Raw genomic sequence first — 16,789 nt, 5'->3', positions numbered from 1 at the left:
CATGCTTTACAAGCAGATAAGATGATAGATTGTTATGTGATTTTGAAATGTGCAAGTATATATTTGGTCTTAGCTTCACTTAATGAGTTTAATCTAGTCATTTTATGCAGTCATTAAGGTTGTTGTAATAGAGCATGTATTTATAATTTTTAAGAAATATACCCCTTTTTAGTTTTTTCCTCCAGGTTATCTCATAACATTTGATTTTTTTTTTACCTCCACTCTCCACTTATATTTATTATATAGAAAGTGGACCACACACATAATTCTCCAATTGCCTAGGAACAGTGGTTGTCATGGCATTTTCAGCTTGATATACAGGATACAGCTGTCTGTACTTCCAAAAATATGACTTGTTTCATTCAGTAGAGAAATGCACCAGCGCAATATAATATTTAATATTCTTCCTCTTTTAAGGCTTTCCCAGATATAAGATATACTTTGCATTGTAGTTTTCATCAGATTTTCAAAGGGTCATAGTCACACAAGAACAGAAGTAATGACTAATGCTTATATATCACTTACTAATATTTCAGACAAGGCTCAACCACGTTGCTCATTTAATGCTCACAAAAATCCTCTGAACAATTACTTTTTAGGTTTCTGCCAGCTTTACCTCTGACCTAAATGTAAAGAGCTATGCTCATTATAAAGTTGCTAAATTTTAAAGAAGAATAGGTCATTTATGGAATTTGTGTGGATTTATCTTCCTTATCTAGCTTTCCTCTCTGAAATACGTATACTGAGTTAATAAAATATTGAAAATAATCAGTGTTAGGGTCTTCCTTTACAAGTTCTCATAGTATGAAGTTTACTTAGCCTTTCTACCACTGTGACATTTGGGACCTCATGGTTTTCAAAGACATGCCTTTCTCTGGTAACTAGCATGTTAACAGAGGTCAGAGTGGAGAGAAGCTGGCCCCTTTCCTGGAGCCACAGTGATAAAATGGTGAGGTCACTTGGATAATGCCTGCCATACAGCCTTAACTCTCTTTCTGGGATGAACTGAGTTGGCCCCAGCTTGTTCCCTTGATTTCTCCTTTACTCTCATTGAGGCCCTAAATCAGTTACCTATAGATGTTGAGTATTCTCCTGCCCTGCTCCTAGACACCCCTCTGTTTGATCACTATGACCGCAGAGAACCATGGTTACGCGGGCCTCTCATTGCGGTGGCTTGTCTTTGTTGCGGAGCACAGGCTCTAGGCATGCAGGCTTCAGTAGTTGTGGCATGTGGAATCTTCCCAGACTGGGGCTTGAACCCGTGTCCCCTGCATTGGCAGGCGGATTCTTAACCACTGCGCCACCAGGGAAACCCACCACCATCCTCTTTTTAACTTGATCCTGATCTCTGCTTTTTCCTGGTTCATTTTGTCTTTTTTCATTCAAGATATACTACTCAGGCCCTCATCTTTGGGCATTTAAAAAATGTTATAAGGAATTACCACTAATAAGACTTGGTTACATGCTTTCTCAGAGTATTGGAGGGTTGATGAAATGAAAGCAGATTGCCTCAGGGAGAGAATGTAAAACCCTTGCAAGGATAGGTGTAACACAGTTTGTAAAATTCGTGTTTTGGTTTTATTCTGATATGCGTGGAGAAGGGCTGGAAAGAATTATATTGTGGCAGAAGAAACCCTAATCTGGCTTGAGAGAGAGTCTTGGATCTGTAATACGCCTATTATATTCTTCTTTGCTTTTGGGCATCTTTCTCATTGTCTTCTTCATCTTCTACCTTGAAGAACAAGCCATCGAACTTCTTTATGGTTTGGGTTTCTCCTCTATAGAATAACGTTTTGTAATTAAATTTCCAGAACTCTTTTTCAACTCTGGTATTATAAAATCTTTTTTTTTTTTTTTTTATAAAAGTTGTTGTTGTCATTTAAAATTGGCCTTTAACAGATGAAAGTGCTCTGCTGCAGGGACCTTTGGTTTGATCAGTGTTACCAGACAGTGGTATCTAGTCTTGGTATTACTCCTCTAAAGATTTTTGAACCCTAAAGAACAATAGCAAAATGAAACATTGACTAACTGAGATCTTTCTCCCTGAACTCCTAACTGTAACACCAAAGTCAGCACAAGTGTTTCGGGCATCACTTAAAAGATGTTGAAGACAGAAAATTTGAGGAAGATACGCTCAGGTTAATGAGTTTGTTAACCAGAGAACACAGATGTTATCATTGACTAATCGTGAGTTTAAAACTAGATGATTTTGAGAGAAACCTAGTGGCAAGCGCAGCCACTCAGAATCCTCTGAAGAGATTTAATTTTTTGTTAGTAACTCAAAAAATCACAAGTGAAGAGTGGTGGTGGTTATTTAGATACCTGTAAGTGAATCCAGCTCTAATCTCATTGCTTCCTCTCGTAGAAGAATTTATTTCAGCAGATTGATAAACACCCTTGAAATTGGCAGAACAGTTGCCTGCTTACATAGTGTGGATTTAAGAGCTCCAGGCTCTGATAATGCTGCCCTATTTCTTCTTTCCCTAATTACAATCATCTGGTACCTGGAATGTCACCCCTACTTCTTATACCCCTTCACTGATGACTTTGTAAAATCTAAGTTGACCTAAGCAAGACTTTCAGTGCTATAAATGAAGGATGTTAAAACAGGTTTATAGACAGAATAAGAAAATAGAATATGTAAGTCCTAGATTTTTAGGAGTCTGGAGGAAGTGCTGTCCAAGGGGCAAAATGGTGTAGAACAAGGAGATTCAAGGCAGCAAAATAAACTTGCTCTGGACCCACCAAAAGATAACACGTTGCGTGAAAAAAACATTAAAAAGAAAGAAAGAAACTGGCATGTATGCTTTCATCCAATACAAGTCACAACACATGTGCATTTGTGTATGTGTGCGTGTATACAGGTATAAGGTAAAAGGCTGGACACCAAAACTTCTATGAGGTGACCTATATTTGCTGAGATTTACGGTAATTTTTCTTTCTTTTTTTCCTCATCAATGTATGCACTGTTTGCATCTCATAGGAGATTGTGCTAATTTTATGATCAAATTAATAATAAAACTGATTTCACCGTAGTAAGAAAAACTTACCTTCAGAGCTTTGCCTATTTTGAAATTCAGTAGAATATCTTATACTTCTATATTACATTCACTATGGTATAATAATTATGTTTTGACGTTTAAGAAAATTGATTTGTTGTTTAAGTTGTAAAATTATTTTAGAATTCTATCAAGAGTTAAGAGTTAAAGCTTGACCTTCAGTTATGTGAAAGTTCAGTCATTAGGATACTAATGACTAATTCATAGTAAATTAGGAAACCCTAATGTCAATTATAAGGTATTTTATAATATTTAATAGCATTTATTGAGAATGTCTACATTGGAGAAAGATAATGGGAGTCTGTCCCTTAAAAAGAAAAGAAAATTATATGAGTTTTAAGACAATTTTATGAAATTGCTTAAGCTCTCTTTAACCCAACTCCTCCTCACATGGGAAATCGTATTATAAACAAACTAGAATCCAAAAGCTTCAAATAGAAACATTTAACAGGACTTCCCTGGTGGTGCAGTGGTTAAGAATCCACCTGCCAATGCAGGGGACATGGGTTTGATCCCTAGTCCGGGAAGATCCCACATGCCAAGGAGCAGCTAAGCCTGTGGGCCACACCTAGTGAGCCTGTGCTCTAGAGCCTGGGAGCCACAACTACTGAGCCCGAGTGCCACAACTACTGAAGCCTGAGCTCCTAGAGCCCATGCTCCGCAACAAGAGAAGCCACCGCAATAAGCCCACGCACCGCAACGAAGAATAGCCCCTGCTTGCCACAACTAGAGAAAGCCTGCGCGCAGCAACAAAGACCCGACGCAGCCAAAAAAAAATAAAGAAACATTTAACGATGTCATTGATTGAATTTGGGCCACTGTATTTCCATCCTTTGATTCAGTCTTTTTTTATTATTTTCCTATTTGTATTCTTCACTCTTAATCAGAATATATTGATTTCAGTGACCCACATCTTATAATTCAACTGTGATTAATAAGTGATCTAATAACAAGTATAGAGCTAGTACTAAGTAAATCTATTGAATACCATTCAATTCTATTTTCTTCAGCTAAATTTAGTTCCATTTTGAACCAGTGAATTCTGATCTGGATGTGAATTATGAAGGATTAACTATCTGGCATGGTTTTCAACTTGACCTTGCCACTTTCATTAGTGAATTCTGTTTCTCTGTGCAGTATTTTTCTTTTCACAGACTGTAAAATTCAGTGATTTACATTCCTGTTAGAGGTGCAGTTTTTGCTGAAGGCAGGCAGACTTAGTGACTCTAACTAAAGTAAATAATTGAATATCTCTAATTATTAACCAAAGTGCTTTTCCCACAGTAAGAAGAAACCTGTCTGTTTTCTTGTGTTGTAAATCCTTTGGACTTAAATATAATTTGATCTCAACTCCTTTTTAAAATTTTCAGTCATAATTTGACCAAAGGAAATGTACCTTGGCTAGGTGGTAAAAGCTAAAGACAGTTCTAAGCATTTCTTTCATTTTAATTGTTCACATTAAATGTATGAAATATTTCAGATTTATATACTATAATTCACTTCCCTGTACCCCTCACTAAGAATTAACAAACTGGTGTTAAATATTTAGCTTTTATTAAACTCCTTTAAGGTATGATGAAGCTGCCTGAGGTGACTTAAAGGTGGAGTTTTACACACAGTGGATTTAGCTTGTGCAGTGGACTAAGCACAAGTTCCTAAGTTGTTTAAGGTTGATTATAACTGAGACTCACCCTAATAGGACTCCCACCACCGCCATCACTAAAGAAAGTACAGTCTTAGAATAAGTACCTCCTTTTATCCACACTTTTTACTCTAACCTCTACACTACAACTATCATTTGCTTATTTTTTTACACTTTCACATACTTGAAAATAGACAAATTACATGTAATAACATTATATACTACTTACGGAGCGTGTACTGTATACTAGGTGCAGCACCAAGTGCCTTACACAGGTCATTTCACGTGAGCACCCAGCCCCTAGGAAGCAGGTACTCTTACTTTTCCCAGTTTGTGGAGAAGGAGGCAGAAGGTTGCAGGGACAATAAATGCCACGTTTCCCTTTCAAGCCCTGGCATCGACTCCAGAGCTCATGTGTTTGGTAACCATTACACTGGCTGCCTTCCAACTTGCAAACCCTCTGTAAGCTTCTCGCCAATTAGACAAAGTCACACTCAAAATCCTGGGTAGCTCAATCCTGAGAAATGCAAGAGTAGAACTATTGGGAACCTATTAAGGAGCATATTCCTGAAGTGCACAGAACAAAATGGGGCTTAAGAATGCATGGTGGCCTTCCTCGCCCTTCTTTCTTTCTTTCTTTCAACATTTTATATGGGAACTCATGACGTGTTTACTTAAATAACTGCAGTAGTTTAGTACGTCTCCTTCTTAGCAAGCTTGTGTGCTGGATCCGTATATTCTACACGTATCCCATGGTACATGCCAGTTTTCTTGGCTACAATCTATTTAGGAACACCTAGATCTTCTACCTCAAATGCCACTTCTTTCTTGCAGGCTTTTACCCAAGAGAAGGATGTTTTCCGTAGACATAGGATCCTGGGGTTCCTCCATTTTAGTCTTAATAGCAATGTTTTAGTTAACCCAAAATAACTCCCAAGTTTGATTTTCTTTTGGCTGCTGCTTAGCTGATTGAAATTCTTTTCTAAGTCTCCTTAAAAACACACACACACACACACACACACACACAGAATAAATTTAAAAACTCTTGTCTCTCTGTCTTACAGGACAACAAGAAATGTATATTAAGCTATTTCCTTGAATGCTAATACTAATATCACTCATATCTCAGAACAAAACTTATATTCCTTTCACTAATCTATGCTGATTAAACTCACCATTCTTATTCCTTCAAAACTCCTGCCTTGGCCCATCTTATGTCAGTTGTTAAATTTACATTTTTGTCACCAAGTTAGTAAGCTCTTACCATTGATTATAGCATGGAATCTAGTGATGCACGTAACGTAAGTTGACCTGGTCACATGCAGTGACAATCATATTCTCTTCAAAGGTCTTCGTTCTTAGTCCCTATGATCCAGTTGCTGGTCTGGAAACATAAGTCCATTTGCTTTCATGACATGCCCATATAATAGAGGAAGGGGGTAAATCTTACGGAATAAGGTTATAAAACATGTGCTCCCCCAAGATGTTCATGGCTTTGCCCGTCTAACGTGCATTCCCTCAGCTGTCTTCACAAATGCTATTAAAACTGTTTTAGCATTTGTAACACTGAAATATGTGTATTTGGACAAATTTTAAATTCTTTATCCATAGAAATATAAATATCCTGTACGAAAAAAAGTTAGCTTATTTTAAGACCTCTAGGGTGAGAAATGAAATATATGAGTTTATTTTTATTCTGTCTTTGAGTTATTAGGTCCATATAAATTTGTGAGCCTCTGTATATACATTCCTCCCTTTTTTATCTCTGTGCTATTTGCTTTATTATATTATAACCAGAATTTAAGAGCTCTAACTCCTAAACAGATACTACTGTCTGAGAAATTCATGTTGTGACTGCTTTTACCAGGTAACAGACCAATAAATGACAGTGGCTGGGAACCTGACCTAAAGGGGAACATGGGTTGTTATCAGACTACATGAAAGCAATCGGTCCAAACATGAGAAACACATTTTCGCATGGAATTAGAAGGAAAATCAAATGCTGCCATGACTTCATGCATTCACCAATTACTTATTGTTCACCTACTGTGTTCCTACGGATAAACTAGGTCTGTGATAGGAATGAGGCATGCTTCAATAGGGCTTTACAGAAGTAAGCTCATCAAGAAATAAAATGACGTCTTCTACTGCTTTTGATGTTTTAGATCAATATTTTAAAAAATGAAGTGTCGTATTGTTTTAGGAGAATGTTTGGCCTTCTCCCTAACGATCCCTAAATTTCTTACTTTTATAAGATAGCAAGTGAAGGTTTCCGAACACAGAGACATCATCAATAAGATTTTAATTTAAACTTTATGTCCTATTCAAAATGATATTTAAATATTGCTGATCCATCACTACATTTCTTTCTCAGCTCTTTGTCGCTGAGGGCCCTTCTCCTAATTATTTCAGAGGTCCAAGCAGCAGTTGAGGGCCCACCCATGGGGTTGGAGGGGGGTGACCCTCTGATTTAATCAAAATTGGCTTCAGTGACTCTGAATCAAAATCTGGGTTTGGGTGGCAGGCTTTAACTCTTTTCATGCTGGATTATGGAGACGTCTGAAGAGTTCTGTAGGAGGGACCAGGGTGATGAGAGGAGAGGAGATTGGTGGCTGCAGCTATTTACCAACTGGTATGGAAGAAGTTTAATGTTCTGATTACCGATAAGGTCAGCCTGGTGCCACCCTGTCTGACCCCCTTGTTAACATGAGTTAACCTTAGTGAGAGGTGTGCTCCACCAAGTGCCTGCTGTATGGACCTGACTCTGCTTCCGCCGCGTGAGAGGAGCTGCCTTCCGCTTTTGTCCCTAACAGAACTGCCAGTGATGACAGCTAACTCAGACTTTTCTCTGTGAGAGCAGGCTTCCTTTCTTCTCTGGCAGGAATATTATAACATTACAAAATAGTAAATTTGCTAAATTTGTTGTGGTATATAGCGAGACATAATGACTGATAAACATCTTATGAAGTAGGCCGCTTCCCTTAGTTGTACTTACATTGTCTCTTAAGATTGGAATGGCCCAAGCTTTACATACTCTCCTAGTCCAAGTTTATCAAGGCCTTTTATTTGCAAATGAAGAAGGCAGTATCTGGTTCATTTCTTTCATTCACTCAACACGTATTTATTGAGAAACTTCTATGAGACACACTTTGTTCTGGAGACACGGAAGTGAGCAAAATAGGAGGAAAAAATATCCTTGCCCTTAGAGTCAAACCTGGTGGAAGCAACAATAACCAAGGTAAAGAGGCCAACTCTGTGGTATGTTAGAGAGTGATTAAATGCTGATCATAAAGACCAAGCTGGGAAGAGGGATAGGAATTGTTGAGGCGGGGTGGGGGAGGTCAAGGAGGAGCTCACTGAAAAGGTGACATTTGAGAAATGACCTGAAGAAGATGATGGGGTAAGACATTAAGTTATCGGAAGAGCATTCCAGGGACAGGGACAGCAAGGGCAACCACCCTGAGGTGGGAACCCTCCTGGCACATTTGCGGAGAGTGTGAAGGCCAGTGTGGCTCACTCGGCTCCACACCTGGAGAAGGAGGTGGTCAGAGAGGTCTAGGGGCCCGGTCGCCAATGGCCTTAGAAGTCATTACAAGGACTTTAGCTTTTCTGTACCAGTTGGGAAATTATTAGTGGGTATGGAACAAAGTGCCTTCCCCTGATTTTTATTTTAACAGGATCCTTTGCTGCTATATTGAGGAAGGACTCTAGGGAAGCAATGTGGAAGAAGCAATACAATTAGAAGGTTCTTGGTGATGGCTCACTCTGTGGTAGCAGTTGAGCTGGATGAGCCAATAGGATGGACTTGATATGGAGTGTGAGAGAGAGGGGACATGGGAGGGTGACTGCAAAGTTTCTGGCATGAACAAATGGAAGAATGACTTGCTGTTTTTATTGAAACAGGGAAGACTGTGAGAACAGGGTTATTTTTAATAGGGGAGATGAAAGGAGGATTATCAGGATCTTAGTTTTAGACATGCTGAGTTTGAAATGGGCTTCAACATTAAATGAAGATCAGACAGAGGTCCCGGATGGAGACATATTTTGGAAATCATCAACATATAAATAATACATAAAACCCAGAGATAGCAGACATTACCAAGAGTGAGTATAGATTCTAAAGAGAATATGTCCAAGGACTAGATGAAAAGGAACCAACACAGAAAACAGAGAGTTCAGATCCTTGCAGAGTAAGGAAATAGTATTCTGGATGTAAGAAAAAGAAGATTTTAGAGGGTGGTCAACAGTTTAATGCTGCTAATATGTCAAACAAATGAGTTCTAAGAAGTAACCACTGATTTAGTGATGACGGAGGTCATTGATTTTCCCGTGTAGGGAAAAACCCAGTTCTTTCCTACTGTGTGTTTCTTCCCTGTGAGTCTCCTTTGCTACTCACACAAAACATTTCACTTCTGTTCAACAAATGTGTGGAGGTTTTCCCCCAGACCACCAAGCAATTTTTAGATACCAGCATTCAGCTAAATTCTGACACCATCTACCCAGAGACAACATCAGATTCCACAGGATAAGGGCTCAGTCCCACAAGACGGCCCTCCCTTTCCTACACACACTTCAGGCACCAGTCACAAGCCCAAGTTATCACCTCTGCTCCTGACCAACCAGCTATTGATTAGAGATACCAATGACCCCCTTCTTGGACTTCAGATGCCAACCACAAGTCCAGGTTGTTACCTATACTTCTGACCAACTGGCTATAAATCAGAGGTTCCTTCGACTCCCTCCTCAGGTTTGAGTAATTTGCTAGAACGGCTCACAGAATTCAGGGAAACACTTGCTTACATTTACCAGTTTCCTAAGGGATATGATAAAGGATATAGATGAACATCTAGATGGAAGAGATGTATAGGGCAAAGTATGTGGGAAGGGGCATGGGGCTCACACTACCTGTTCAGGTATGCCACTCTCCCAGCACCTCCACGTGTGCACTGACCTGGAGGCTCTCTGAACTCCATACTTCTGTGATTTTATGGCAGCCTCATCACATAAGCGTGATCAGTCATCAACTCCATTTTCAACCCTTCTCCCTTCTCAAGAGAATGAGGGCAGGGCTGAAAATTCCAGGCTTCTAATCATGACTTTCCCATGACCAGCCCTCATCCAGGAGCCCATCCAGAGTTGCCTCATTACAACAAAAGGTACTCCTATCATCCAGGAAATTACAAAGGTTTCAGGAGCTCTGTGTCAGGAACTGGGGCCCAAGACCAATATTAGAACAAGAAATGCTTCTAGTGTTCTTGTCACTTAGGAAAGTTCAAGGGTTTTAGGAGCTCTGTGCCAGGAATGTGGGCAGAGACCATGATATATTTTCTATTATCTCACAGATAGGAATAGTTTTAATGGATCAAAGGTTGAGAAAAATCTGATTGGAGGGGTTCAAGTGGGAGATGAGAAATTGGAGAAAAAAACTATGAATAACACTTTTAAGCAGGTTTGTTGTAAGGGGAAAGAGCAAGATGACATGGCAATGGGCCAGGAGGCACCGGCCAGCCTGCTGACAGTCACATGCTGTGAGTGTGAGCATTAGCTGTGTATAGAGTCGAGGACCTCAGATGACCTTGCCTTTGGTAGACATACAGATTTTTGAAATGTTTGTCATTGATGTATTGTGCTAAAAAGAGAAAGATTAATCAAGCCAGTCTTAATGTACAAATATTCTTCCCTTTTTCACTTCTTACTTTACATCCAGTATTTTCTCTAGATTTTTCTTTGAAAGCTAGTTTTTAACTGCGTTGCCTATGAGTCTTCTACATTTTAATTAGTTGTTTACATGCCGGCCTCCCATTCTAGCCTAACTTTCTTGAGAAGCATCATATTATACTTTTCTTTTACATATCTGTCTCTGACACGTGGCAGATAGTCCGTAAATGCTTTTTGATTGAATGACCATTATGTTTCATATTGGCATATGATGTGTTTGATGTAAAGGTCAGTGTCTTCCGAAAGTTTGCTGTTCATTTCTGAATAGAGATTCTATTTGATCACTTTGTTTTCCATAGAGTTCCTGTGGAGCGGGCAGGGTGAGGACGGGCTCTCTGCAGCTCGGTAGCACATCCCGTGGGAATTCATCTTTGAAAAGGACAAAGCGAAAAGCACCTTCCCCACCCTCCAAAACAGCCCTGCAACAAAGTGATGAAAATAGTCACGTGACTGGTAATGTTACTTTTCCCATTAACATTAGTGTTGTGTTTTCTTTAATATAGACAATAGAAATGATATAGGTTATAAATCACATCTTTTTATTAAATAATATTAGTACTTAAACTTCGGCTTTTAATCAATTGATTTTAATAGTAATACTTAGATAGTCCCTGATTATTCTCACTACCTTTGAAAAATCTGCATAACGAAATAAAATTTAAAACTGTACAGCTCCATTATCCTAAAATGAGCATGTTATAATTTGTGAGTCTATTCAGAAGGATACTGCCTTTCCAGGATTGACTACATGTAGGATTGGGAATCAAAATAGATTTTAGCTGTATCACAGCTAGACAAGTACAGTGGCTTCTAATAAGGTTAGGGCTATCTTTTTCTGAATTATATAAAAATGACTTAAGGTACTAAGGAATTGTTTCATTGGTGAATGTGACTTGCTCAGAAGTTGTGTTTCTTGTCTTCTAGCCCTGCAGTCGGTACCTGCAATTCCTACAGACAGTGTTTTAGAAGCAAACTCTTCTGAGGGCGTGTCCAGCCCAGGTATGACACCTCTGTTCCACATCATGTAACCACTGAGACAGAACTTCCAGGACAGTTGAGGAATCAATCTAGTCGTAATGCTCTGTATATGAAGGAGATACAGATGCTTTGTCTTCATTTCCCACATTATATAGTATGAAGTGAAAAATATTCCCCTCCCTGAGTTCAGAGTGTGAAACACAGAAATCAAAATTTTAGTTCTGGGATGGTACCTTGAGTGCTTTTCTTACTAGGTCTCCTGCTTTTCCTGATGCAATGTCAGTTTGCCATTTATTAATCTTCTCCCCAAGAGGAATGACACATCTTAGTTAGGAATGTACCTTGGTGTGTTCAGAAGAAAACTTACATGAAGGTGTTAAGCATCATTCTTTACGCAACTGTCGTAGGTGTGACTTCATATTGTCCTAATCTGATGGTAAAAATTTATTATGAAATATTTTCTATTATATGGTTTTATTTTCGATTCTCTCCAAATAAGTGAAATTTCAGTAAAAATCTAATACTGTTCCTTAATATTTTTAATAATAGCTATTTAGTAGCTATAAGTATGATAAAATTTCTTAATCGTTAGGCTTAAAGTTAGGTGTAAATGAATATGACAGACTAATAATGTTTAATCAAAAATGGAATATTACTATGTCAGTACTTTAGCACGGAAATAATTTGATAGGTATAAAAATTGCTTAATATAACTACCTAATTTTTATAATTCACATTCACAAATACAGAAAAACTCCCAAGCACCCAAATGCTCCTGAATCTTTAATTCTTAGGTGATATTTAGGAATTTAAGATTTTGATATAGAATTCTCCTTTCCTCTGTGATTAAAAACACTATCATTAGGTAACTAGTAATGATTTTTCTCAAATCTTACCGAGAATAATATCAATGATACCATTCTGTTTCACAAAGGAAATTTATTAAATAATATCGAACTATATAAATGACATGAGATTTCTGAAGTATTAGAGAAAAGTGGCCGCTATTCAAACTTTGCTTGATAGCTGTTTTTCTTCCTTTTTTTCCCCTTTTACCTCTTCTTGTTTAATGCATGGCTAATTGTGAGTTAACATATCTAATTTCTTGTGAAATGCTTCTTGGTCTCTGCTTGCTTAATTCTGTTTTCTAAGTGCCATTTCCACAGATTTTACTTCTTTGGCAGAATCCTCCCTTGGCCCTGGGTTCCCCGGTCACGAACAGGGTGCTGTGCCCCAGCTGCCGGCCGAAGCCCCTCTCTCGGAGTGCCCTGGAACGCCCGAGGTAGCTGCCGCACCTCTGCCATGTAGGTGACCTGGCCTTCCCTGCCTGCTGCTTTAAGACAGATTGAGATGTCATCACATTTAGATTTGGTTACTTGTTGATTCCTTTTGTAAAAATGTCTCATAAAAAAAATAGTAGTTTCTGCCTTGTCACTTGAAATTCTTGGAGTTTGATGTTTTCCCTAATCACATAGTGAATGAATATGGCAACATGTAAGATGATAATCAGTGGCTCTGAAGGATTTCAGCTTCTCTTCTATTTAGCTTTCTGCTTTTTGGCAAAACTGTTTGAACTTTATTATTTTCAACATATAACTATATAAATATAAAAGAATACATATATATTTTTTCTTTATTGAACTACTCTTTTGTTATCTAGGCCTGGCTTATTTTCTACAGTATTGCTTTTGATTGGGATTTTTATTTTTAAGTGATCGAAATTTTTTTGTTACCAGAAGGCAAAACTTCATAGTTAGGTAATATTTGAATTCTATCATAAATAATTGTACTCAATTTTTCAGTGACTCAGAAAAAGTCCTTATCACCTCAAACCAGTTGTTTAAAATCAGTATACTATCATACAGTCATTAAAGGAATGAAAAATTGTGTGGCCAGTTTGGGAAATACTTTAGCAGGTTTTTTTTTTTTTTTTTTTTTAATAAAAATAAGGATTCATTTTCTATATGACCCAGAAATCCCACTCCTAAGACTTCTCAAGAAAAGTGAAAACGAATGTGCATACAAAAACCTGCATGTGAATTATTATAGAATTTTTGTAATTGCCAAAAATGGGAAACAACCCAATGTCCCTAAACTGAGGAATGGATAAACAAAATGTAGTTTGTCCATACGTTGGAATACTACAGCCTAGCCAAAAGAAGGAACAAATATCTAATACATGCAACAACATGGCTAAATCTTACATTGTTAAATGAAGGAAGCTAGACTTAAATGGCTAGATGCTGTATGATTTCATTTATATGACATTCTTGCAAAGGCATAACTATAGGGATAATTGCTGCCAGGGGCTGGGGTTAGAGAGAGGAGTTGATTACCAAGGAGCCTGGGGGATTTTGGAAGCTGATGGAATTGTTCTACATCTTGATTGTGGTGGTGGTCACAGAAAGATAGATAGATAGATAGATGTCAAAACTGGACATTCCAAAATGTATTCCAAAAATGATGACTGTTACTGAAATTATACCTCAGTTTTTAAAAATGAAAGATAAAACAGCTCTGTCAGAAATTACAGCAGTGTCTGACACAGTGAACTTTTTTGAATAAATGAATTTTTTTTAAAAAAGTTCACCAGAATAGATTTAATCTAATACGATTCTGTTTTAGCAAAGAGTAGTATCTGTCAAACAATTCTGCCCTTTTGACCATCTCCAGGAAAAATACACAAGGTGTCCCAAAAGGCTTAGTGAAATTTTAAGCTTTAATAACTTATAAGATGCTACAAACTAAGTTTAATTATTCAGATTTCTTTTACACATATTACATTTTATGAATTTTAAATAATTTTTTAATTTTATTTTTTGTTTCAGTCAATTTTGCAATCTTTAGAGGGACTGAAAAAATTAAGATAAATATATTCAAGTTAAATTAGAAAGCTAAGTAAGTGTAAAAGAAACTTCAACAATTACAATTTCAAATGATTTTTTATAATTTTCTAAACATATTTTGGAAGTTGTTATATCTTACAGCTACACTAAAGTTTTGGATACTCTGTTCTTTGAAAGTGAATTTTCTTCCCTTAGAACATGTGAAGCTGAAATATGATAGTTGCGATCTAACATTTGTGAAAATTATTCACTGTTCAGAGCCCCCACTTCGTTTTGTTGCTGTCGCTGTAGTTCTAAAATTTGGCCATAGTATAAGTCTGTTAACACATACAAAACAAACTTGATTTAATATTTTTTAAAGCTTGGAAAAAATCTGTACTAGTCAAACAACAACGAAGTATGAAAGTGCTCTTGGTTAGAATTTTTAAAAAGAATCACAGCCTTTTCTAAGACTTTTAATGACAGGAATGCAGTTCAAATATATATATTTAAGAAAGCCTGTATGATGCTTATAACTACTAAGTTATAAAACCCCAGAAAAATAATTTGAAAAGATTTCTGAAACATGTGACTCATTCTTCATACTTTGAGACCAGTTTCTCAGTGAGGACCTCATACTTAAATTTGAGGACCTCGACTTTTTAAAGAAAAGTGTATCTATATAAAACACATGTGACGGTAAAGAGAGAAGTAGGGAGAAAGATCAATAATTTGCTAAATGTTACCTCAGTTAATATAATTTCCAAAAGAGCTTAATATATACCAAGGAGCCATCTATAAAACATACTTGCATCTAAACCATAATGGCCTTTCATTTTTCCTTGATACAGTTTTCAAATTATGTAAATACACTCTTACTGTATAGATGTAATATGCTATTGTAAAGGCATAATATTGTACATTGGCATCAAAATAACTATTTCATGTCATGATAAAGCAAGATTTATATATATAACTATATACATATATTTTTATATATAAATTTACTTAAAGTCAAATTCTTTTTTTATCAATTAATTTATTTTTGGCTGCGTGGGGTCTTCGTTGCTGCACATGGGCTTTCTTTAGTTGCGTCGAGCGGGGGCTACCCTTCGTTGTGGCGTGTGGGCTTCTCATTGCGGTGGCTTCTCTTGTCGTGGAGCACAGGCTCTAGGTACGTGGGCTCAGTAGTTGTGGCATGTGGGCTCGAGTGCAGGCTCAGTAGTTGCAGCACATGGGCTTAGTTGCTCCACGGCATGTGGGATCTTCCCGGACCAGGGCTCAAACCCGTGTCCCCTGCATTGGCAGGCGGATTCTTAACCAGTGCGCCACCAGGGAGCCCTTAAAGTCAAATTCTTTAATGTTTTTTCTAAGTAATCTGTTTTTTAATTTACAACAAAAATGTCATTAAAATTCCCTATATTTGTTTATTAAAAAGCACAAATAGAATACTTTTCTGTCTATATGCTTAAAGATACAATTAAAGAAATACATTTTAAGTACTTCACATATTCTTCAAATATGTTAAACTTTTTGTTAAATTTTGTAGATGTGCTGATCACTATAATCCAGTGCTATACTACCCTTTTTACCCCTCTATTGTGGCAAAATTAAACTTTGTTCAGCTGCTATTATGTAAGTGGAAGTGTTGAATTATATTTATTTATTTTTATAAATTTATTATTTATTTATTTATTTTTGGCTGCGTTGGGTCTTCGTTGCTGCACGCAGGCTTTTCTCTAGTTGCAGCGAGTGGGGGCTACTCTTCATTGCGGTGCACGGGCTTCTCATTGCGGCGGCTTCTCTTGTTGCAGAGCTAAGTGCGTGGGCTTCAGTAGTTGTAGCACGTGGGCTCAGTATTTGTGACTCACGGGCTCTAGAGCACAGGCTCAGTAGTTGTGGCACACGGGCTTAGTTGCTCTGCGGCATGTGGGATCTTCCCGGACCAGGGCTCAAACCCGTGTCCTCTGCACTGGCAGGCGGATTCTTAACCACTGCACCACCAGGGAAGCCCTGAATTATATTAAAATAAGCAAAGATCCAGAACCTCATTCTTTGGTTTAAATTTACTTTCACAGCTAGTGTGGACACCAATTGCTTAGGATGTCTCCTCTTTTACCCTGTTGGCCATTTGGTGTTAGTGCTAAGAAATTATAATAAAACAATTTCATTCAATGAAATATTAACCACAGCTATTGAAAAGAGTCATACACACACATATATTGATATGGGACGACCTTTAAGACATAGTTAAGTGGAGGAAAAAACAGTTAGTGTAAAACATCAGGTATATTATGCTTCCATTTATATTAAATAAACCAAGAATAGAGAGAAAGAAGGAAATGTATGTATATCTGCTTAAACGGTATATGCTCATTATACTTTCTGATAATATAGAGGAAAAAAAACTGTTAAGGGAAGTTGCCTCTGAGAATCAAACTGAGTAGGAGTTAAAATTAATTTTCGTTGCATAATACTTATTCTATTTGTATATTAAAAATTATATTAAGCATCTAAGTAAATGGCTTTTCACCTTGGTTGCACACTAGAATCACCTGAAAGAACCT

General features: G+C 37.4%; 1 protein-coding gene across 8 annotated transcripts in view; it reads left to right on the top strand.

The window, feature by feature from the left end:
* The window catches only part of COBLL1 (cordon-bleu WH2 repeat protein like 1), a 151,478-nt gene that overhangs the window by 118,344 nt on the left and 16,345 nt on the right, over positions 1–16,789 (top strand). For 6 of the 8 annotated variants that reach the window (XM_059927997.1, XM_059927996.1, XM_059927995.1 and 3 more), the window contains 3 exons: positions 10,719–10,872; positions 11,344–11,418; positions 12,582–12,701. In XM_059927997.1, coding sequence (XP_059783980.1) covers positions 10,719–10,872; positions 11,344–11,418; positions 12,582–12,701 — 349 coding nt within the window. The remainder of the gene's footprint in view (positions 1–10,718; positions 10,873–11,343; positions 11,419–12,581; positions 12,702–16,789) is intronic. The other 2 variants (XM_059928001.1, XM_059928000.1) reach the window with 1 other exon arrangement.

Source organism: Balaenoptera ricei, chromosome 7, assembly GCF_028023285.1.
Source record: "Balaenoptera ricei isolate mBalRic1 chromosome 7, mBalRic1.hap2, whole genome shotgun sequence".
NCBI lineage: Eukaryota > Metazoa > Chordata > Mammalia > Artiodactyla > Balaenopteridae > Balaenoptera > Balaenoptera ricei.
Note: the sequence above shows the minus strand (reverse complement) of the source record. Positions and strands in the feature narration are given on the sequence as shown.